The sequence below is a fragment of the Trichomycterus rosablanca genome, chromosome 11 (genome assembly GCF_030014385.1).
Source record: "Trichomycterus rosablanca isolate fTriRos1 chromosome 11, fTriRos1.hap1, whole genome shotgun sequence".
Classification (NCBI taxonomy): domain Eukaryota; kingdom Metazoa; phylum Chordata; class Actinopteri; order Siluriformes; family Trichomycteridae; genus Trichomycterus; species Trichomycterus rosablanca.
Window position 1 is genome coordinate 34,815,727 of NC_085998.1, and position 25,000 is coordinate 34,840,726.

The window sequence follows — 25,000 nt, forward strand, 5'->3', positions numbered from 1 at the left end:
CAAAGCTTCAAAAAAAGAAAGTCACATTTTAGTCTTTAACTGTTCTGCATGTTTAAGTGTTCTGCATGTTTAAGTGTTCTGCATGTTTAAGTGTTCTGCATGTGTCCTCAAAGTAAATTCAAAGAGATTTAAAAACAGTTTAAAACCAAAAAATAATTTAATAAATTAAAGTAATACGTTGGATACGTTGCCCAATTAAGTTGTAGAGTCAAAATAGTAAACATATTAATGACCTGGTAAAGGGAGAGCACCCACCGATATGTGACCACTGTAATACACAAATAACCATTGAACATTTATTGACAAAGTACACAAAATATAACATAGAACGTCAAAGACTTGCAATAACAAATACAGTGGTTAAAATTGTCTACAAAACCAAAACAGAGACTCAGAGAAAATCTAGAACTTCTAGAACTAAACACAGAAAGGACACTAGACAAAGAACATTAATAAATAACCTGTACAAAATCTAGGTACCTATCTTGCCATGAGAATGACCAATGTGTAAACATGGCGTTAAAAAAACAAACAATAAACATAATAATGTTTTATTTGATTTTATCATTTTATTAAAATATAGGCCCACAACAACCTTATGCCATTTTTTTTCATAAGCAAATTAAGACAATAGTCACAATAATTTATATGAAATTTTTATTGTTTATTGAAAATAACTATAATTAATATGGAATTACTTACCACTTGGTCGGTAAGTGCTGCACCACTGGTAGCTGTGATGATTTCTGAGCAGACCATGAACAATGACCTGAACCAAGTCATGTTACCTAATAATACCAGACAAGACTTTTGATAAATGATAACTTAATTGGGTGAAAACCTTTAATCATGTCTCCTACAGGATGTTAAATATATTGTACCTCCTGGTGCACAGGGTTAAAAACTTCATAATAATAACAAAAGCTCGGCCTACCTGTCGCGCAAAATGGTTCAGAATGGTTAGGAGTTTGAGTTCCCTCTGGTGTTATTAAACCACAGTTAATGAATCTTTGCAGTGTATATAGGGACTTGGTTCTCATGAAAGAATGTCTGCACCATAAGGACCCTGTGTATTATCTTACAGTTGTTGTCCATGCAAAACAATAATTTGACCTCTACATGACATGTTGAATTTGTTTTAAATCTAATATACAGCAGACAGTAACAAATGTTTAGCCATAGTATTGCTAGGAAAAAAAAACAAATACAGTTTATAGGATATAATATGTACTTAGTATAAGTATCAAAGTCCAAATGGTTTCCACACCAGTAACTCATCTCTCTGATGTCTCTCTGCAGGACGTGAAGGCGCAGTCCACAATCCCTCTGCTGGGTTACTCTGTGGAAGATGCTCCCCGTACAGCAGACCCTCCAGCCAGTTTCCGTCTGTCCCAGTCGAAGTCGGTGCACAGCTTTGCAGCTGAGACAGAGGAGCTGAAGCAGCGCTGGCTCAAAGTTATTCGTGTGTGTGTGACCGGGGAGATACCCGAATGCCCTCCGCCACCTGATGCCCACGTGCCAGAGATCAGTCGAGCGCTGAGTTCAGACAGCGTGTAAAGAAAGAGGAAGCGCACAGCATCGTCTGTGCCACCTCAGGCCTCAGAGAAAGTCATAAAGATACACCACCAGAGACTCCATGTGAGCAAACCATGAGCTTGGTGAATGAACCTCAGCCACAGACAGGGCTGAGAAAAATACACCCATGCTGGATTCAACAATTATAAGGCTATCCAAAAAAAAGGCTCAACTTGCAGTCCAAAGTGATGGCATGCATACACAAGTGCTATTCAAAGTCATCGGTGCTCCAGGATGGTTGGTTAAGGTGTTATGGATATAGAGACTGAATTTCTTATACACAACTCTCTTAGTCTCAGCCACTGCAGTATAATCACTGCAAGCAGTACTATGATAGCGCAGTATGGTAAATGTATTGTATATATTGTAGCAATCCACTTAGATGTATATATATACGCCCTCACTGTCTCTTTTATAAAGATGTGAAGTGAAAGCAGGCCTCTCTTCAACACTGATTAAACGTCTGAGATTAAATTCAGGCCATATCAGCAGCCATGGAAGAGAGATTATTGTTCTTCCTACAATCCTTTGTTCATAAGGACAACAAATGACATTCTATTACTGATGAACTCGCAATAAAATTATTGTATGTTGCTACACGTGAAGAGCACTTCAGCAGGAGTCATGATGCTACATTAGAAAACCATCATTTACAAACTCATTCCACCCCAGCACGTCCATCACTCAGCCTATAATATGGATCTACAGACTGAAACTCATCTGCCCTTAGTCTGAACTTTTCTAATTAAAGGACACCTTTGAAACCACAGCACTGCCAATAATGTGCTGTGGTGTGCTGTGCTGTGTTTAATCTGCATCCTCCTTTTAAAACCTGGAAAACGGATGCCCTGCTGGCACATAGAATGCAGAGAATCAAAATGTCCTGGAATTTTCCAATCCAGTTTGTTTTCTAATGTTTTGAGATGTTATAGAGGTCTGAGTATTAATCGATGCTGCTATTAACCCATCAAAATCATCAATGACTAACAAACGAAGGCACGGCACTACCCAAGCTTGGACATCTGTAAGCTCATGGATACAAAATACTTCAGATAGTGCTTTTTTAAGCTAGTTCGATTGCATTATGACATCCCTTTTCAGCTAGCATGTACTAGCAATCACTATTCTAGGATGTTAACTAAATTGTGCAGACAACTGGGCTTGCTAACTCAGTATTTTCTGCTTCCAAGTATCTAAGAAAATACCACCAGAATTGGTGATTCCTTCTGGAAAAGTCAGGATGGTGTGGGACGGGACGGTGTCTTTAACCCTGATACAGACGTATCAACATTATGTCTGTTCCAAAGCAAATACTTCAGTCATTTTAATTGTGAGCATAACGGAGAAGTGCTACTTTAGTTTTGTTGATGGTGTAAACAACAGACACATGTGGATCATACATCTATTAATAAGCTTTCGTAAATGTATTCATTTTAAACAGAACAAGCTAAATATGAGGTTTTGAAAGCATCTGTGTTGTGCATTGTTGGTAAACATGACACAAACACACAGAATAAAACATCACTAGGTTCATTGTTCAATCTAATCCAACACTGACTCATAGCATTTTCCAAATACCATTATCAGTATTGAATCAATACATCCAAAAAAACTGTATTTTTTAAATATATATATAAATATTTTAGTCCATCGTTAGCTACGTTCACACTGCAAGTAAAAGACGCTTCCTGTAGTCTAGCACAGGAAGGATTTTTAAATCCTGTGTCTACCCACATTAGCACTGTACCAATTTTTGATGTCTGTTGGGCATTTTCATTGAGAGTATGTGCCACATACACCATGTAGTGTGGGTGCTGCACAGCTTGAGTGTCCTGTTAGCATATGTTTGTACCTCACCTTCACTCAGTCTGAGGAACTTGGCATGTTCTCCTCATGTCAAAGTGGGTTACCTCTGAGTACTCCAAATTTCACCTATCATACAAAATTAGCCAGTAGGTGTACTGGCCGCTTTTCTGGATGGATAAGCGCCTCTTGTTCATGGGTGGGCTGCTAAACCACTGCGATCAGAATAAAGCATTTAGTGAAAACGAATGAATATTTGGTTCAGTAATCCGACAATCCAAATTTAATCCGCATCCGTTAAATCCAAATTAATGTGACTTTTATGTCCTTTAATCTCAGCATTTGTTATCATGTTTCTCTGGCCTGTGTGAAGAGTTCAGTAGAACAAACCTTTCAGTGTCAAATAATCATTATAAAATCATATGATAATCCCAGCCAAATAATCAGATTTGATTAGTAAATATGAATTGAGCTCTCAGGATCTTACAGTGTGGACGTAGCTTCTGTACACGTGGCCACGTTTAGCATCTTCAAGCACAGACTGTATGTTGTTTTTCTGAACGTTGAAGGTGTTTCAAGGTGTATGTCTGGTTAACTTTTAAGTTAACGCTACTGATGAGTGTCTTAAACGAGACATTCTGTGCGGGCAGCACAATCGAGGACGAACAGGCCCATAAGCCAGGAGCGACATGTAAATGTTTTATGAAATATTGTAATTATTTGTTATTTAAAGTAATTTATAATTGATAAACATGATTTTGAAAAACAGCACAATGTAAACGTTTCTTGGTATTTTGCCCTCCAAGTGTTCTGTTTATTTTCCAAACGTCATTATCCTCAATTGCTCTTCTACTTTTCTTGGTTATTCTCATGATATTGAAATCTGAATAAAATGATCAATATTTTATTAAAAGTATTGCATTAAGGATGACAGTCACAACTGAATTCAGTGAAATGCACAGAGACAAATCCTAGAACTAGAAGTTCTGTTTATTATCATCTAGTATTTCAGGTACAGAGTGCATGTGTGCACATACCATCACCAGTATGATGATGATTCTTACAGAAAACCTACAGTGGATTTAGAAAGTATTCAGACCCCTGGACTGTTTGTGGACTTTGTGTTGTGTGTTTGATTTTAAAGCTATTTTTAATCATCATTCTACACTTAATCACCCCGTAATAATGAAGTAGAAACATGATTTCAAAGGTTTTTTTTTATTATTTAAAAAAACAAAAAATAATTATACATTTGCAAAACGTATTCAAACCCCTTGCTGCTTTCATTATTTTTAAAATGAGTCTAGGATTCAATTGCCATCCATCTGAGGCTGTTTGCATTCATTGGACATATTTTGAAAACTTCCTAAAACACTTTTTCACTTTATCATGCTGGGTGATTAAGTGTAGATTGATGGTTAAAAGTGTGTTGTGGATTTGATTTTGAATGGATATAATTGCCAACACGTAAACAACGTAAAGGGGCTGAATATTTTTGGAATTCACTGTACATTTCCTGTAGTGCCCGTTCCTATTATCTGAATGCAGGCCTCTTGTTTAGCAGAGATTTCCTACAGCACTAAGTAAAAATATCTCGAGCCTAGTTCTAGCTTTATTTTTTATCCTGAATCTAAACTGCACTTTACTGTTTTCTATAAAGTGTACATTGTAAAAGAATAAACTCTGAGGACTATGAATCATGGCTTGGTAAATTATTTATGTTTTAAATTAATTACCCAAAACCTGTTTTAATAGTATATTTTTATACTTGAATAGTTGTTTGATGTTGTTTCACAAATTCATGGCATTAAGCGGTGCAACAGAAAATATGTCCCCCACACAAACGCCAGTGTTCAATAAGTTTAAATCTGATAACTGTAAAGGTCCGAACACATCAATTACAACTTTTTTGCAGTGACCCCTTGTGCCTTGTAAATGAGGCTACTGGCATTGTGCATAGATCAGAATAGAAATGTTCCATTATATTAATTAGTTAGAATAACTGAAATAATTTGCTAAAAAATGTCCCCATTGTATTTGAGCCCACATTTCTTTAAGTTTGTAGAATGTATCATAACAAGGATTAAAGAAATGCAGGAAATGATTCACATCTCAAGACGAGGAACCTGGGTTTGCCCTTCTCATTTCAGCATGAGGGTAAAAATTGGCAGTGATAGTCACAATACAAACCAAATAAAAAGTTAGATTTATAATTAATCAGCTTTAGAAAACTAATAAATTCAGTAAAATTGGGGAAAATGCTGTTTGACAAAGATCATCGTCAAGATCCATTTTAAAGTATTTAGACTGATGAATTATCACTATTTAATGACAGTTTATAAAATGCAGTGCTGTCTGTGTCTTAAAGGGTGTGGTCAGTGTGGTGCCGTCTAATTTCAGATGAAAAATAGCTTGCTGCTATGGCATGCTTAGACATAGCATAAGTGCTAATCCACAGCAAGAATGCTAAACTGCAATTTTAGCTGTAATTTTGGTCTTGGCAGCTTCGTATGTGCAGTTTGACTTTAATGTTTACCAGATGAGACTTCTTTTAATTTAGTCAGGTTGAGTCCTTCTTGCAGTTTACATAAAACTCAGAATTAATTACTATTTGACACGGCCATACTAATAATTGGTGAACAATGCAGATGCAGTAACTAAGAATAAATTCCAGCTCATCCGAACAGGCAGTTAAAACAAAAAAATAATGAGACTTAAGGAAATCTGATCGTTTGTACAAAGGAATGAATTTCAGTTCATTTAATTGTTTTAATTAAATTTTAATTAATTTAATCTCAGATCAGCTCTATTGCTTTGGAAGAAAGCTCATCTAAACTCGTTTAACATGTTCCTGTATTGTCGTTTTTAAAAACTCAAATTTTCAGTTGTTTTCAAATTACATCTAAGAGAAATATTTATATATTGACAACATTGTTGCCTCAAATCTTAACTCAGATCAACATGTAATTAATAAAATGTAATTTCTGTGTAAAACATGAAGTTAAGATCCTAATAAATAAAATTAAATGTAATTTTAGTTTGAAATAAGACTCCGACCTTCTCTATAACTTCAAACAAATATGGAGAGCTCCACAGAATGAAAAGCACCCAGACAAAACACACACACACAAAACTATTTGGGCATTTTATTCATTTCAAAATAGAAAATAGTAATAACCAAACATTAAACATGAAAATTTTAAGCTGGCGTTTAACACTAGACATCAGATCAGGTTTCAGTTCCAGAGCTGAAGCGTCATGTGTAGATTCTCCTCTCTCTCATGGAGAACTGTATCCTGTGAATGATTTACTTCAGCGTTACTCCAGGAGCCAAGAACAACGGGGCAGTGCAGGATGCACAATGTGTGTCTAACTTTTGGCGTGGCGCACCAGGCCACGGATCCTGCGTGTCAGAGCCTGGATGAAGGTGTGGTGCGAGTGGCGTTTGCTGTAGAGCCCCTCCACATCTAGCAATTTCCTCTGTAAGTTCTCAGAGAAGTTACTCGCCACATCACTCTGCAACTAAACACAAACATAAAAATCAGTACATGCAAAACCACACCTACACACTGTTAATAAGGACTGATAGTGACATGTGGCTTGTACCTGCTCCAGATCCTGCTGGGTGACTCTGGACAGGCTCACTCCTGCACCCCCACTGACATCTATATGAAGAAAATTGTCAAGACAGTGAAGCTTAGGATCATTCTTGCATTATATTAAACAAATAAACAGATAACTGAACCATTAAACTTCTCACCTCATTTTAATGTTTACCTGAGTATTATAATTTTATAAAATGTGAGTAAATTTGCATCAAAAACATTCAGAGATCAGAAAAGTCTCTACCATGCTTGAAAAGGGATAAAATTTATTATTTATGCTACACCTAAGTAATCCAAGCTAATTTCACATAACAACCCCACCAACCCCCCTTCCCCCAAAAGAGAAAACCCAAACTCTATTGTACGAACACATCTAAAACAATCCAGAATCATTTATTTCTTTACTTTAAGGTTACTTAAAAGATTCATCTTGTGATATTATATAGACACCTTTGTTGCAAAGCTTGACACTAATTTAAGACACCCCCCCCCCCACACACACACACACACACACCCTTGTATACAGTCAATCATATCAGTGTAGACTCCCGACAGGCCAAGTCAGCTAGTGTAATAGATGCACCGCACAAGTGCTGAAAAAGCTTTGAAATGTATAAAGGCTTAATCCTAATAATGCAGAAAACTTATACACAAGTGCTTCTTATTTAAAAACTGTACATGCAAGTAAACCTTTGGGTTTAGTGGTAGGAGGAAAGTGTAGGTTTTGTACCTCTGAATCCAGGCAGCAGGGTGTCTTTGGGATCACTGGGAGTGCAGTAGAGGAGGTAGTACTCCAGGTGGCGCCAGATCACAAACAGACACATCTCAATGATATCTTGGAAGAACAAGGGGTCAAGAAAAGCCAAAGACTTCAGTGGAGGGACTGTACAGTGATATTACTCAGCAGTGAGAGGAGTGGGTGTGGGAGAATGTAATGCTGTTTCAGCCACAACCCTTACCAACACACACAACATAAAGGCATTCTTTTTAAACTACCAGAACTATCCATATCCACCCCCCCCCCCCCCACCCCCCCCTCCCCTTGCTTATTCCTTATGCTCATCACTCCTCAGGTGTGTAAGGATACAGGAGCAGAGTGCCAGCAGCTTTGCACGGTTGTTGATGAGCTGAACTAGACGGCGTTTGGCCATCAGGCTCTTCTGCACTGATGGGATCTTCTCCACCCCACCTGATCCTGAGACAAGACCCTGGCACAGCTACACACAAAGCAATTCTGGTTGTTTATTCTCACAAAACATACTGACATCAATAAAGAGAGATATTTTAGGTCAATGACAGTAGCTTAATGTGGTATTAAAGTAAATAAACAGTTCACATTCACATATTCTACTAAAAACCACTTTGAATTTTATAAATAACATAAGAAAGTTATTTCACATGACATGGGTGGACAAAATGCTTTCTGTTCGGATTGTACCTCTTTGAGCTCTTCCGGTGGGAGCTGCTCAAGCCTCTCCAGCTTGCTCAGGCTTTGTCTGTGACTGTCATGATATGTGAAGAAATCAGTCGTGATGTTCCTAAGCAGAAGCAGGACCAGACCCAGACTTGGAGCCCGAGAGCCAGAGGGCACTGCTACATCTAAGCCACATAAAAAAACAGGACTGTAGAACAAAAAGAGCTAATTTAGTACATTGTGTGTGCACTGGGTGAAAGACACAGACCGACCTGTTGGCTCGCTGGCTGATGGCCTGAAGAGGCAGGTACTGAACTGGGCATCAGCTGAGCTTTGCAGGAGCAGTGCCTGACAATACTCCATGATGTTTGCACAGATCTGACAACACAAAAAATAAACATACAATTTAAGTGTGGGAATGTACAGCAGGTAAAAATTTTTTATATAAGTGGTTTACTGTGTATTCACCTGCTGCATGGCAAGCTTCATCTCCTCTTTCTTTTCTGCAGAGTCACCAGGAGCAACACTACCCTCAATCTGCTTAAGATAGCGATTACGCTCAGTTCCAGCCAAACGTACCAGCAAGGACAAGCTGTGTCGCTTTAAAAGAAATAAAAGAAATATTGGCATTCACCTGTTTTAACACACATTTTAAACATAAGAAATCCTGTAGAAATGAAGCAAATGCAAGATCTACAACATGGGTCTGCATTTTTTATCCAAAAAAGTTTATCATGTCAAAATCATTAAGGTCCAGTTATACTGTGACATAATAACATTCATTTAATCATTACAAATAAAATATTTTAAGCTTTTTTTAGGGCTAATTGAATTGTTAGACAATATTACAACAGGGCAAACAACAATCAGGTGCTATCGGCCATCTGGGTGCCTTCATAGACATGATTTGCTGTGTCTGAGAGAGGGCAGCACTATTTTCATTAATATAGGTCGAAGGCATCTGCACGGAGGTAGTGAATAATGGAAAGCAGTGTGTGACTGGTCATGCAGGTGAAAAGAATCAGTTACTATTACAAATGTGACGAAACAGGCATGTTAGATGTAATAAGCCCTTGAAGAGTCATTATTGCTGCTTGAAAGACACATGGAAAAATGCCTATGAATAACCAGACTTATTCATCTGATAACCAAAACTGATCTGTACCTGGAATCTGGCGACATGTCCCTGGACCTCCAGAACCGCTGCACTGCTAACATCCTGACCCAAATCCAGAGCACCTGACATGAAAACACGTGTTTATGTAACATCTTCATACACAGACAGAAGAGTAGAGTGATGTGTGGTTCTGTAAGTACCTGGCAGAGCAGTTTTGCTGATGATTCCTGTGAGAAGTGACAGCTCCTGTAAGGACCCCATGCTCACGTCCTGACTGCGCAGGATCGACTGAATGGTGTCCGAGTACAAAATCAGCCAGTGCAGCACCTACACATGGATGAAAAAAAGCTTGAATTGACACTGCTTAATGCTAAACATATGAACAAACCTGTAGTGTACTGTATTAACGGTACCTGTGCTGCCCCCTGTTGGTGGTGTGTAGTAGTGGAGGTAAGGATGACTTGGAAGAGTCTGAGAGCTGGTAGTAGGATCTGTCGGTATCGTTCCAGAGGGCTGGGAATGAACCCAGACGGGTCTCTCTGTGCAAACACTCTAGAAAGAGAGTGGGTACAGTAGAAAAGTTATACTGTATACTTATCATGCATAAAAACTGCACCCAAAAAACTATGGAAGCAGCCAAAAAGGGGAAAAGTGTGAGATTATAAGAATATTACATTTTTTAACCAGAGCAAGTCTATAAATCATGTGGTTTAAAGGCTATTGCCTAAAGTTCAAAATTACTTATTAATAATACCTGTGTGAGTCGTTCTCGGGCAGCATGTGGAAGACCTGGCACTCACCCAGCTGAGCTACCAGCCCACAAGACAGCAGCTCCGTAGCTCCCTGTGCCGTCTTAGCCACCCGGGTCAGCAATGCCTGTATAAGAAATCAAGAATTTATGAACATCAAAAGCAGCGTCGTCTCCAAGCTAACAAAATAAACTAAGAGCAGTAAAGTGTTTTCTTACCATCTTGGATTCATAGATGTATAAAGGCTTGAGCAATGGTGGTTGGGGTACAAGCAGCGTCTGAAGAGCAACATCATCCTGCCTCAGGCTCTCCACCAGAACACGAAGGTAGCCACTATTACACAGATAGACCAGCCACTGGCTCTGCCTGTCTATAGACAACACCCGGTCCAGCACTGCCAGAGCCAACATCTGAGGTAAAGAGGACACGAAACAGCATTTAACATTTCATAAATATACCAAGATTAATATTTAATGTGAATCTATATATACATACATTTTTTCATTTAGAAAAAGAACAGTAAAGCATTGTACCTACCCTGCCTATCTCATGCCCATCACAGGCATCACGGCACACCACCTCCATCAGAGCAGTACCGTAACTATCAATGATGGCGAGGTTCTCTCTCTGCAGCTTAGAGAAGCCGTCCTCGGGTGCAGTAAGTCGCTCCCACATAGACTGTCCTAAAAACCAGTAACGTTGATTTTATTTTTATTTGGTTTTTTTATTTTCCATTTTGGTGTTGTGGTATGGAATGCCAACTTTGCCAAATGGAGCTCAGCTCAGGTCAGGTCTATTACACCCGTTGTTGTTTTTTTAAACCCTGTATTACACTATCCCACTACCGCTGAGATCAGCGTTCAAATCTCAGTGGTGCGACTGGGCGTCTTCATTTACATTTAGAGCATTTAGCAGACGTTTTTGTGTGCATGGACTACCTGTCTGCAGGGTGTCAGGCTCTTCTGGTTTCTGAGCAATTTGCAGGTAATAGAGCAGAGCGCCATACAAGTGAGCCCGTAAACGCTGGAAACCTCCACCTACAAATTCATAATTTTAAAAAATGCAAATTTTAAGGCCCCTTGTATACAAATAACTCATGAATATAAACATTTATTTATTATTAACATCATTAATGAATGATTCCTTTCAGCTGCTTAGAGGTCAGCACTAATAAAGCGGTCAGCAGGTGTATGGGGTAGCTTACACACCTGTGCACAAGATAAAGTCCAGCAGCTTCCTCAGTATAAGGTGCAGTGCTGAGTTAGCAATAGAGGCAAACCCTGATGAAGAGCCACCCTCCAGACCGGCCCCTTGCTGCTGCTCAGAAAGCACCGATTGGCTGAGGTGTGCTGACAAGGTGAAAACTGCCCCGGCAACAATCGGCATCAACTCAACAGCAGCATCTTCAGATAAAACCTGTGATGGAACAGCAGTACTGGAGTAAATAAATCTTCAGTGCAAACACACACTGGAATGGAATTCACGTCAGTAAATCATCACAGTACTTTATCATGCAGGTCAAGCAGCAGGTCTCTGATGATGAGCTGTCTCTGATCGGCTGGGATGAGCTCGGCAGGACAGGCAGTGAGGATGGTCTCAACCAAGCTCCGCCAGCTCTGCAGGACATGCCGCTTAGCGCTCAGGCTGCGTCGAACCCGGTTCCTCTCCACTACCTGCTGCAGGATGGAGTTCACCTCCTGACACGGCGACAAAGATCATTAGATCTTAACACGCATACAAACTGCCTTGCCTTGCTATGTAACTCTGAATATCAAAAACACTTACCTCCATCAGCAGAGGTCTTTGTCCAATAGCAGCCATCCCTTGCAGAGCATTGATTTCTGCAACCAAGACTCTGTGCAGCAACTGGTAATCCAACAGAAGAGAAAAAATTAAAACCAAATTATTTATTTTCACAAGCATTAGAGCTGCAGCAGTAGGATCCACTAGGCTACAACTATCAGCCAGTTAAGCGTCTATACAGGCATGATTAGCTATGGTTGTATTGCTAAGAGAATGTTCGGATCTCTTTTTTTCTGTTTATTTGCATTCTGTCCCAAATATTAAGGTCCATATTTTGGAAGATTTACTGTTTAATATACTACTGTACATTTTTACATAAGTGGACACAAGTCTGGGAATCAGTCACAAGGTCATATAGTCAAGCATACAGGCAGAATAAGACACTGAGCTCAGTGGCTTTTACTGTGGCACTGTCATATGATGCCACTGTTCCAACCTTAAATGCTGCCACAGTCAAATGTACATTATATGCATCAGGGAGCAAAAACAGCCAGGTCATACAGCAGCACCTCGCACAAGCAAAACAGGACAACCTACAACCAGATTTTTTGCATGCATGAATGCACAGCATTGTGGAGGCACAAACCTTGACGTTGCAGACGGTGTGTCCCTGTTCGTTGACATGCTCACAGTTGGTGATGACCTGCTCGATCTGAGCACGCTCAAAGAAGTCAAGCTGCAGTTGCTCAGGCACCTCCTGACTGAAGTCTATGGCATCCAGAACACTCAAAAGTTTTCTGCGAACTGTTCACACAGACAAAACGTACAATGTTTTTTTTAATGTTTTGTGACATGAAAACAGGGTCTATTCATGAAGGCTGGTTTAAATGTAACAACGCACCTTTAGACACTGTGTCAAAGTGCAGGAAGCTACTAAGTGATCTACTTTCCTCCTCCATACCCATCTCTCCATCTACAAAAGCACAAAACAGATACACATCAGTGAATGTTTCAAATATTAAATCTAGGTCCTACAGTTTGTTAAAAGGATTGTCCAAAATGATTTAGCAGAAATAAAACCCCATCAAATAATACAACCCCAAATCAGTCAGGACAGCATGGAAAATGCAAATAAAAAAATGTAGTATTTTTTACATTAACTTTAATTTCATAGTATTGGGATACTATAAAGGATAAGTGAGGTCTGTCAACCATACCTCAGACAGCAATTTAGGACAGGGTGACAAGGTTGTGTGTGCGCACGTGTGCGTTTTACCTGCATGCTGCAGGTTTGGCTGGTCATCTAAAAGCAGGTTGAGCAATCTCTGAGTATGTGAGCGCTGCCGGTTTAGTGAGGTCACTCTAAGCTCTATAGCACAGGTCTTCATTAACCAGGACATCTGATTCAAGGCAGCAATCTCATTCCCTAAAAGATCAAAAGAAAAATTTAACCAGAACCACAGTAGAGCTGTAAAATGACTGACTGACGGACTGAAGGCACCAACCTGGCCTATTAAATGGTAAGTGCTTCAAGTGAGAAAACAGGAAGTCCTGACTGGTCCTCAGGTACCGCATTGTTGGCCCAGAGGTGTCTGAACACGCACACAGCTGGTAGATCACCTGAAGTACAAAGAGAAGAAATATTACACTAGTACAACCAATTAACACTTTGACAAGATCGTTACTGACGTGGCTTTAACGCTTTTGCATAACAGTATCACACTGTAGGTGACATTTTCTTTGACAAAAACGTTAGGTTGTACCTGATAGCAGAGCTCTGCTAAGTATGGAGCTTGCTGGATGATTATAGGTCCAGAACGACTCTCACTGCCTCGCTGCAGCAAACTTAGAATTGCATGCAGGCAACTCCGCGGACAGCCTAGAACTCCTAATGTAAAACAGAAAGAATCAACAAATGAATTGTTTATCAATGTCGAACCCCAAACTATAAAAGGTTCAAATGGTTTAAATGCTGACCTGGGTCCTGCAGATTGGTGGAGGAGACTGGTTTCTTGACCTCATAGCCCAACAGGTAGAGACCAAGGTTAGGAGCATTAAGCTCCAGAGAGGTGATCAGAAGGTTCAAGATGTGGATCTGTGTCTCATGTCGGATCCTGGCCACACGCTTTTCTGGGTCAGAATCTGTGAGAGAGATATTACATTAAGTGCACTGAATTATCACTATCTGTTCTAAATAGAAGCACTGTTTATGTAAGTATTCTTATCTAGACGTACCTTCAGTCTTCTCCACACCCTCCTGAGCCTCATCATTGTCCAGACACTCCACAAAACCAGCCATGAGCTTCTCACTCACTGCCTGCTTATGCAACATAATTGTGTTAGTCCTGATCAGAACCTTTTTTGTATAATGGAAAAAATAAATAAATAATTAAATACACAATATAATCAAGTCACTCACTGAATCACTGATAAAGTCTCCAACCAGTCTAGCCTGAATGTTGGGATAGCGTGCAATATGTCTCAGAATCTTGGCACTCAAAAATGCAGCCTCAGAATTTGAACTGCCGTGGTACAGGTACCTGTTGTGGAGAGGAAGGACAGTGATCGAGGTTTCTGAACATGCATTGTCTAAATCACAACACTGTAGAAATAGCAAGAATATTTCAAATAATAGGACTAAATATTTGACATAATAACAAGAATTCTAATCATACAAGGACGAAACTACTCAGTTATGTCACTTCTATTCAGATCTATTACATTCTTAATGTGTAATACATGTTTATGTTATCAGCAGGCCTTAATGCTTATATAACCTCCAGAAATTCCCAAAAAGTTAGGACAGTAAATAAAATGCAATCAAGGTGTTTTCGCCACTCTCAAAAACAGCTTGAGGAGGCTGAGGACATTTTCTATCCCAGGTCCCCCACAGGGCACTGCATCTAGAAATGCAGATTTAATTTCTTCTAAAAAAGGAGAAAGCCATGAATCAATTCTATATCAAAACACTGCAGGGGTCTCTGAACCTGAGATCTCGTGGCCAGAGAATGAGAGTGACTCATTAGGGTCCTGGTAGGGTCATAGGTATCTGGAGCCATGCTGACTGCAGTGTATCCCACAGCTGCTGAAGGGGGCGTGGAGGAGGATGCATAGAGCAAACACAACAATCGAGCTGGTCCCACAGATGCCTAATTCAGTTCAAAACTGGAGAATAAGGGGGCCAGGATAGTACTTGGTCATGCTCTTCCAATCAATGTCGGACATTTCTAGCCATGTGACATATCGCACTGTCTTGCTGGAAGATCCCATCCAGCCCTGGGAAGACAACCTTATACACCCACCAAGCCAGCTAATGAAACATGTTTTCTTTTATTATGTGTTATGAGTTATGTGTTATAGTGGTAATAATAATGTGACTGTGTATATGTACAGCAAATAAATGAATTAGCAATTAGCAATCAAATTACCCATCACTACTTAAGAACAAAATAGTTGGTGCATGAAAAAGTGAAAAACCCACCTGGCAATGTTAACAATGTGATCAGCACGTCTGCTCTGTGCACTAACACCCTGCAGTAACTGCTCCAGTGGGGAGGCCAGCATAGAGGTCTGACTCTCTCTGAGCAGGTCCATAAAGAGCACCTCCTTCTGCAGGGCCAGATCCAGCAGACTCAGACAATGCATCACTGCTGACTCCAAATGCTTCTTACCTGCACAAACACAAACTCCGTTCATCCACATGGCTCTACACATTTAGCTCAAAATCTAATACCCCATTCTACAGATCTTAAAGAAGTCAAAGTGTTTTGGGTATAAAGGAAATAACACCACACTAAATAATTAGAAAGTGTGACGGCATCAACTGACCAGCAAAGGGAGCGTAAGTGTCTAGCTGGCGTACACTCTCCTCCAGCAGGCTGAGGCACAGAGACAGCATGGGGGAGTCATTCAGCAGGTGAAACATCAGCTCGTGGCCCGGGGGTTTATGGGCCGGAACCTGCTGTCCCTGGAGCTCAACTGTCTCCTGTAAGAAGTCAGCCGACTGAGGCTCGTAGTCCTGCAGCAGCTTGTGAAAGACCTCCAACACTGCATCAGCTACCTCCCACTGCAGAAAGAGTAAAACATGTTTACATTTTCGACATTTAGCAGACGCCTTTATTCAAAGCGACGTATACACACAGTTATAGTATACAGTCTGAGCAATTGAGGGTTAAGGGCCTTGCTCAAAGGCCCAACAGCAGCAACCTAGCAGTGGTGGGGTTTAAACCAGTGACCTCCTGGTTACTAGTCCAGTACCCTAACCACTAGGCTACGGCTTGCCCGTACATTTAAGGTAAAATAGGGTAGAGCAGTTAAAGTTGCAGTAAATGATAAAGTACCTTCTCAGCTGGGTGACGGTAAGCTCTCGTTGGAAAGGGAAGGAAAACACCATCGCGCAGGAAGGTGAGGTAAGGCTGAAATCCTGGTGCTCTAAGCCCCGCCCCTAGATTAACAGGAAGTGAACTCTCCACTAGAGTGCTGATCAGCTGGCAGAAGGCTCGGGTCAGAGGGTACTCCTCACAGCTTGATTCGATTTCATTCAACTCCATCTGTACAGGAGAAACATCTGTAACTACCATATAAATGCATTCAGCTTTATCTACAACAGCTGGGTCGCGACCCACCCACGGGTCTGTTTTACTCTTTCTGGGCCAAAAAAATGGGTCGCAGATTAAAACCATAATAAATGAATAAAAAATAAACCTATTTTAACAGGCACATAAAAAAAAAATTGTACACAAACTCCCCCTTGTGGAGGCTTTACATTACACATTGTAAACTACAGTGGGACCAGATTGCCACCATTTCATTAATTAAGTATAATTTGTTTTGTTTTGAATGTTTAGCTAGCTTTACACACACACACACACACACACACACACACACACTATATGGCCAAAGGTATTTGAACACCTGACCATGTGCTTGTTAGATGTCTCACAAAACTTTGAAGTATGTCTGTGGGAACTTGTGTCCAATCATTCAAAAGACCATTTGTATGGTTGAACACTGATATTGGTCAAGGAAGCCTTAACTGATGTTCCAGTTCATTCCAAAGCTGTTCAGTGGGGCTGAGGTCAGGGCTCAGTTCAGGAGAAAATTTCAATCATAATTCATATTTGTATAGATTAATATTGATAACTGACCTCTATGCCGGCAGCTTGTCTCTGTCCAGGGGCTTTCACAGTCTGCAGGACCTGAGAGACCAAAAAGATACTTATTAATAATAATAAATATAAACACCAGGCCTCTACATTAGTCATGTTAACATTCAAATATGAATGAATCCCTACTGTATTTCAATTCACACTGTAGCATCTAACTACCTGTGCGTACTCCAGCGACTGCCAGAGGGAAGCAGCAATCTCGGGAGACTTGCCAAAAGCAGCAAGAGCGTGAAGGAGCTGAGCTTTCAGTACTGGCGGCACACTGCACTGGAGTAAACCCAGCATCACCACCACAGGAGTCCACTGAGGGTGTTCACATAGTGCCAGTCGGGCATTCTCACTCTAAAACACACACACACACACACAATAATGCCAATGGTCTGGTATAAACAAAGCTTTACATGAGACACTGTGCATTACGTATAAATCAGCACATTAGAGCTTAGGAGAATGGTTGTAAAGAGGTTTGCGGTACCCAGGTGATGATGGTGGTAAGTAGCTGCAGGAAGGCAGTCAGGCCCTCCAGCTCTTTCTGAGTGATGCCTCTCATAGGTGGATGGCGATACTGAGTGGTGTCTGCACTGGGAAAGTCCCGCCTCAGGTTCTCATGATATAGCATGAGGGAATGAAACAAGTGCTCCCACGAAACTGGACAGCCTGATACTCCCCCCTGCAATTTCTCTCCTAGGACACACAAACAGACAAATTTGATGGACAATTCAATACAGTTTGACAATCTGGGAATGGGGTGCAGACAGAAAGTGGGTTGGGGTGATATTTACCATGAGGAGCTCCGTTGGTTTTGAGTAGACTGAAGCAGTAGTGAGAGCACTGAGGACCGTTAGCAAGCCCCTTTAGCATTCGCAAATAAGGAATATACAGAGTACCAGGAAGCAGGTCCCCCATTTGACGGACAAACTTGGAGAGAACCACCTGAACACCAAAAATACATTATTTTAATTATTAGACAATATGGCCAAACACCAACAGCTGACCATGAGCTGGTTGGACATCTCATTCATGTCTGAAAGCTTACAGTCAGGTGTGTGTACAGGAATTTTTCTGTACATTACTAGTTGTTGTAATTTGCAATTTTAGCTCAATACAGGTTAATAGCAATACATTAGAGACTTAAAAATACATACTGATTAAAGTCAGCAATTGCTTGATCATATAATATATAAAAATGCATCATCATACTTCATCTTCCTATCGATGGCTCCTATAGGAGCATCACAGCAGTGACTATACTGCAGACCCCACCCACATAGTCCGGTCATCCTGCCCTAGCAGAAACGTATCTGCTGCCACCTGGGCGCCTATACTGCAGAATTTTTAACCTAGTGGCACAAAATTTGCCTCTAGTGAATGTTAATGCTATGCTTTTTAAGACCTCCAATCTTGAAAAAGCAAAGAATAAATTTACGATATTAGATTTTTGTCTAAATATCAGTTGGTGATGGACTGAAAAGAGGCTCAACTGAACACGTGGAGCTTGGAAAAAAAGACACACCATTTAACTCGGTTTAAAAGTTCTAGTACTAAGCCCAAAACGTGCACACACACACACCAAAGCATTCACACATCTGCACACACACACACACACCTGTCTGTGAGGAGGTCTCTGCAGGGTGACGCCCAAAAAGGATCCAGTAAGAGAGGTGTGCTGCAGGGATTCTGAAGGGCACCAGAACTCCAGCGCTAACTCCAAACCATGCGAGTCCTTGCTGTAAAACTCACCAATCTGTGGCAATCACATATAAGCACATCAATATGAACTTAAAACAAGGCACCAAGCATTACCTATTAAGAAAAGGAGGGAAGAAGAACTTATACCAGTATCATGAGGTGTTCCAGGTCCTTCCTCAGAGAAGATGGAGGCTCGCTGCCCATCTGCATGGCCATGTGTATTAGCCGGGAATCCTCATCAGCACGGTTGCGCAGTTGTTTCACCTGTAAATAAATGTTTAAGTAAAAATTTCCATTTATGCTTCAGCCTGATCATTTTCCAGGTGTAGTTTTTGGGCAGTATTGGGACACGTCTTTTAAATTTTTAACTGATGTTTTTCCACCACAACAACTGCTAATTGCACCTACCTTCATGGGCATAAGAGCTAGGAAGTCAATGATAAGTGCATGAAGTCGCCGGGTGTAGAATTCCTCCTGACGGAAGCTTTCACTTGCCAGAACGCCCTCCGTCAAAAACAGGAAGACGCCTGCCAGAAGTGCCTGGTCAGCCAGAGTTTCATCTGCCTCAGTAAATTCCACCAGACCTGAAAAGGACACATTAAAACCACCAGATAGATGAAACAGCAGTACAAAGTACAGGATACAAACATAATACAAGCCCTGCTAGTCACGTTCTATCCTAAATGAAAAGCGCTTGACTTTTAATCAGTTTAATCAGCATGGTCAATACAGTGTACCTGTTTTTATCATTTTAGCATTTCATTTTATATCAAAAACATGCAATGCTTTAGTTTTGTATTTATTCACTGAGGTTAACAGTTATTTTTTCACATTTCAGGCTGCCAGGATCCACCAAAAAATGGAAACTCTAAAACAGTATACAAAAAGCACTTCTGTTTGGATTGTAAACCACCCACCACCCACTACAATGCCTATTCCATAACAATAGTGCATGGCACAGTGGGGTTATACTAAATGTTGGGCTGATGGTAGTAACTTGTAGAAGACATGTTAAATGCAGCAGGTATGATCCTTATACCCGAGTTACTCTAATAAGAGTCAAATTATTATGACCATGTGACTGGGCTTAAGTTCACTATATAGACAAAAGAACTGGACCCCCCTTCTATTTTTTTTTAATTCATGAGTTTAATCCAAGAAGTACTTACGTGTAATAAATCAATTATATAATGGACATTATATGCTTCCAACTTGGCAGCAACAGTTCAGGGAAGGCTCTTTCATGTTCCAGCAGTTCCCTTTTTTACTATATGGATAAAGGTATTTAGACACCTGACCACTAGTTGTTGGATATCCCATTTCAAAAACAAGTGATATTAAAATAGCTCTTTTGATGTTTGTCTCAATTGATGTTCCAGTTCATTCCAAATTTGTTCAGTGGGACTAAATAGGGGACTAAATAGGGAATAGGGACAGCAGACCTCTATGTCGTCATCTTGTTTTTATAGACCTCAGTTTGTTGGAAGAATACAGTTTAATTTATTCAATTGATTTATTACACCTTGTTGTACACACAATTTTAATACACTAACAAATATTATTAAAAACTATTATTTCAGTTTTTTACAAACTATTAATAGCAGGAATATCACTGAATATTTTCAGATAGCACGAATGGAGAGTAACATGAGAAGTGTGCTTTTGGTACCTGCACCCTGAGGGAACTGTGACAGCGCTCTGAGTGAAAGCGCCCAAGCCAGCCTCGCCACTGCCTGCAGTCCAGGCAGCTTCCACACCTTGTCCTCCATCACCTTATTGTGCACCGCAAAAACATACTGCCTGTCTGTCAACAGAGGCAGAGTCTGCAGCAGATCTGGCACACACACAAAAACAAAAATGTAAGCAAGAACTGAACATCAAAAGCCATTTTCATCTACAATTTAATCCTTCATATTCCAACATAAATTGAATAAGGATTTATTTGCTTAGATTTGTATTTGTTGTTTAAGTTTTGAGTAGATCAAATAAAATTAGAACGGTTCATTTTTAAATTAGCTGGCCATGACGGTTCCCCTTCATGTACAGTAAACTACAGTGATATCACCCATCACACAATCATGTTACGAGATTTCTAGCACATTTCTTAACATCCATAACAGATACACAGCATTGTTTCATGTTGACAGTTTATCAGACACAGTATTATATGTACCATCTCTGTCTTCTGTGCCTTGTTCCAGAAAGCTGACATCAAAGCAATAAAGCAGCGCCATAACCAGTGCCAGATTCACGCTATCCAATGAGCCATCGGCTTCCACCGTCACTGTCTCTAGATGGCTGATCAGGGCGAGTGTATCATCTTTATTAAGAGGCGACTGGCACGTCCACGCAAACAGACACTCAGCGAGAGACTGTCGACATTCTTTAATGAGGTCAGAGACCTGCAGAAGACAAGCAAGCAGCAACATAGCAAGTTAGACTAAAATACTGAAGCACTTCTTCACATTTTAAAACACGTTTTGTCACTATAGTGTCTTGTAGCTAGGCATTTTCGCATAGTAGTCATGACAGAGATCTCGCCTACTTCTGAACCTTGCACCTGTAAGTGCAGAATTAAATTACAGTAGAACAAACTTTTGTTTATATATTTATTTATTTTTATGAGGGCGCTCAGGTGGCACAGAGGTCCAGATTCAAATCTCAACAGTGGTGCTATCGTCTACCTGGGCGTCTACACAGACATGATTGGCTATATTGTCTACTCATTGTAAAGTCTGATGGCAGAGGGTAAAAAAGACCTCACATCTTTGGCACAGTGGGTTCTGTAAGCTGGTGTTTGTTAAACTCAATGCCATCAGTTGAAAAAAAAGCTAATGTATGAGGTGAGCAGGTGGTCAAGGTCATTTTCCTCTCACCACTGTCCTGTGTTTCTCCCTTATACTGATTCCACATCACAATTATTGCACCCCTCCTCCATCATTTAGTAGTGCAACTTTTTGCGGGAGGGATCTCCTTTCTTAGTGCAGGTTTTGGGATGGAGTGACAAAAGAGAGTCATTTCCCTCTCACCTCTTTCCGGTGTTTCTCATTGCCAAGTCCTCGCTCCTTCTGCAGCTTCTCAAACTCCTGAGTGACGCTGATTTCCGACAAAAGACTTAAAATTTGCTTAGTCAAACCCTGAGCCATTAACTCATCTGTGAAGCGTGTCGTGAGATTAACCAAATCCACACTAAGGAGAAAATGAGAAATCATCATGGTAAAAACTACTGATTAATACAGACAACAACAGGAATATTAAGACACATTTAGACAGGACCGGTTTTGAGGTTCCCTGTTATGATCTACAATCCAAGGAGGCAGAGAGGTTGAATGCTTTCGCCAGAGTATTGCCTTCTGACTGGTCAGGTTCTGAACAGACACAATTGGGTGTCTCTAACAAAGGAAAGGCCAGGTGTTCCAGCTGCTAAAGGAACTACTGCTGCCTGGTCAACATGGCACCAGAAGCAGCAGAGATATACAGAGAGATCAGGGTTTCTATATACATTAAAGCAAAGTAAAAATATGCATGCTCGCAGCTCCTCTCAGCCAGCAAGGCAGTTGGGCAACAGCAAGGGGCTCCAGAGTACAATAAAAGTTGGATAGCCTTAAACAGGGCAATGCAAATGAAAGACAATAAAGAAGAATAAAAAGAAACCATACCTCAAGTCCAGGGTGAAGGTCTTGCCATGACGTGACTGGATGAGGGAGCGGAGAGAGTTGGAAATACAGCGCTTGCCATCCCAGTAGAGCAGAACAGCCACCAGACCTCTCGTCAATCCAGGGAAATAAGGCTGCTGGTGCTCTCCTTGTAACCAGTGGAGTAAAGCGTTTAAGGCTCACAATACAAACTGTGTAAAACATACTAAAGCTAAACATTTACTCTGTGCAACAGATTACAATTTGTATATTTATTTGCACATAGAGACTTGCACTGCTTATTGCACTGTTATTGCTAGGGACATGAGTACTTGTGTGCGTTTACCTGCCAGCAACAGTTCCAGCGCAGCAAGTTCTCCAACATCAAAAAGATCACTGAGAAGGAAGGCCTCTGTGAGGAGCTGCTCCGGCAGAAGTCGAGCACCTTGCTGGCCCTGAATAGCAATGCCCTCTGTGCTGGCTTTCCTTACTTTGTCTCTCTGCTCTGCACTCTTCGGCTATTTATTGTTAGAAACACAAATGTAAATGTATTACATTTATAAGAGCGTGTTTTAATAATTGCAATCAGCATTAAAAGACAATCATTGGCATCTTTGGTAAATAAAATAAATCGGTTTGTGGTTATTTATTGAACACAAAAAAAAACAACTCCATAGTAAAGAATCTCTAATTAGTCTTCTAGGCTTTTTTTTCCAGGTGCTCCTTTTTAGCTCAAGAATTATGTCAGGTGACTGATCATTTAAACACAAATGGATCAAGCTCTTTTACATCAAGGATGGATCAAGAATTCCTGTGAGCCTTAGCAGCTCCTGCCTCTAAAAACAGACTTACAGCCCAGATATGACATTTTTCTGACATTACTAGAACTTTAGTTTCGTGTTTTAAAAATGATTCTACACACGTACTATAATTAGGCTTTAAAATAGTATAACTTAATAAGCCTGAAATAGTCAAGAATCATTCATTACTTACTGGATTTTTGAACAGAGACAAAAAATAAGGCTTGTTTTTCTTCAGTTGTACATCCAGAAGATGAACACTTTCTGACTGCCTTCTCCATATTGCCCCATCCACAGTTTCATACAACTCTTTCAGAGGACCCCACAGACTGGCTCCTTAAAGAAAAAAAGAAAACAATCAACAATAAAATCAAATTCATTTAAGGTGATCAAAGTCATCAAGAAGCATACACAAACATACTGATGATTATTTAACTGAAATAATAAAACAGCCCAAGGATGGACCTATAGCCAACGAACAACGTACAACTTCCTACACAATTAAGTGAATGCACTGAAATACCCTTACGTAGTGATGGTTATGTAGTCTCAGGCATTATGCCAGTAATTACATGAAGTTCACTACAACTTGTATATCCTCTATTATAACCATATTTATACCAGGACCATTTTAATTCTGCTGGCTGTTCAAACAAAAATAAAAATAACTTTTTTATTGTGACAATGTCTATTCGAGAAATGTAGCACAGTTGTAGCCTAATAGTTAAGGTACTGGACTAGTAAGCAGAAGTTTGCTGGTTCAAACCCCACCACTACCAGGTTGTCACTGTTGGGCCCTTGAGCAAGGCCCTTAACCCTCAATTGCTTAGACTGCAAGTCGCTTTGGATAAAAGCATCTGCTAAATGCCAAAAAAATGTAAATGTAGAAATGCAGCGACTAGAATACAAAATAGTTGAGGTGTCACTGGGATATTAGTTACTGCTACAACAGTGTGGCTGCTCTGGTCTCAGCTTAATGGTTGAGTTCAACTTCTTGTCATGGACACTAAACGTCTCTTAATGTTTGTGTGTGTGTGTGTGTGTGTGTGTGTGTGTGTGTGTGTGTGTGTGTGTGTGTGTGTGTGTGTGTGTGTGTGTGTGTGATGCTGACAACAGAAGGAGTAAAATCCTGTCATGTTTAATAACACACACACACACACCACACCTGGTACGCTGGTGTTGCGCCAAAAACAGCACACAAACACTGCGCTAATGTAAACAATAGATGACATGACATTCACATACTGCACATAACTTTAGTTCACATCTCACACACGCTACTGAACTTTTAAACACTTAATAAACCCAGAGCAGATCTGACATCACAAGTTCACATGTTAGCTACACACACCAGCTAATGCTAATGCTAACACAACACACACTCTACAAACACTTCACATCGTATCAGCTTCCTTTCTATTAAATTACTTGCAAAATAAATATAACATCGCATTAAAAGTTACAAACAAATGTACCAAACACACAAACTAGTTAATTAGCTACAAGAACGCTGGAATTATCGTGATTTACCTGAATTTACCGCCATCTGCGCCGCCATGTCTGATTAGCGGTGCGGCAGTACAGGGCAGTCCGGGGTAATGCCGGAGTAAAACTTACAAACACTTTCACTTTCTAACCTGAAATCATCTCAAGTTTATCATCTGAGGTTCCTTTCTTTTTTATATACAACTGTGCTTAACTC

At 40.3% G+C, this 25,000-nt stretch overlaps 2 protein-coding genes across 3 annotated transcripts in view; one reads left to right on the plus strand and one right to left on the minus strand.

Moving 5' to 3' along the window:
- The window catches only part of fgd4a (FYVE, RhoGEF and PH domain containing 4a), a 55,102-nt gene extending 50,027 nt beyond the window's left edge, over positions 1-5,075 (plus strand). For both annotated transcript variants that reach the window (XM_063004257.1, XM_063004256.1), the window contains exon 18: positions 1,300-5,075. In XM_063004257.1, coding sequence (XP_062860327.1) covers positions 1,300-1,557 — 258 coding nt within the window. In that variant the 3' untranslated portion in view covers positions 1,558-5,075. The remainder of the gene's footprint in view (positions 1-1,299) is intronic.
- A 1,434-nt stretch (positions 5,076-6,509) lies between these two features.
- On the minus strand, positions 6,510-24,891 carry nup205 (nucleoporin 205). The gene is made up of 42 exons (XM_063004258.1): positions 24,829-24,891; positions 23,492-23,634; positions 22,845-23,016; positions 22,523-22,667; positions 21,893-22,052; positions 21,037-21,265; positions 20,533-20,697; positions 19,272-19,447; positions 19,011-19,127; positions 18,781-18,918; positions 17,957-18,107; positions 17,650-17,858; positions 17,334-17,516; positions 17,154-17,204; positions 16,347-16,556; positions 15,835-16,072; positions 15,488-15,677; positions 14,426-14,546; positions 14,242-14,323; positions 13,984-14,148; positions 13,770-13,894; positions 13,512-13,626; positions 13,283-13,432; positions 12,908-12,979; positions 12,653-12,810; positions 12,049-12,129; positions 11,769-11,960; positions 11,472-11,679; positions 11,202-11,300; positions 10,801-10,946; positions 10,482-10,673; positions 10,269-10,390; positions 9,928-10,066; positions 9,715-9,841; positions 9,563-9,636; positions 8,866-8,997; positions 8,670-8,775; positions 8,422-8,582; positions 8,071-8,200; positions 7,714-7,818; positions 6,985-7,043; positions 6,510-6,900 (listed from the first exon to the last, which is right to left on the minus strand). The coding sequence occupies exons 1-42, from the start codon at positions 24,854-24,856 to the stop codon at positions 6,748-6,750; spliced, it is 5,919 nt and encodes a 1,972-aa protein (XP_062860328.1). The 5' UTR covers positions 24,857-24,891; the 3' UTR covers positions 6,510-6,747.
- Positions 24,892-25,000: the final 109 nt, after the last annotated feature.

Excerpts from the sequence above, each read along its gene's own strand:
- nup205 (XM_063004258.1), bottom strand. The coding sequence starts at position 24,856 with ATGGCGGCGCAGATGGCGGTAAATTCAG. Across the intron at positions 13,895-13,983 it reads CACCAATCTGCAGGACCCAG|GAGTTCTAGGCTGTCCGCGG; the intron begins GTCAGCATTTAA and ends GTTTTACATTAG. Across the intron at positions 10,391-10,481 it reads ACATCTATGAATCCAAGATG|GCATTGCTGACCCGGGTGGC; the intron begins GTAAGAAAACAC and ends TTTCTTATACAG.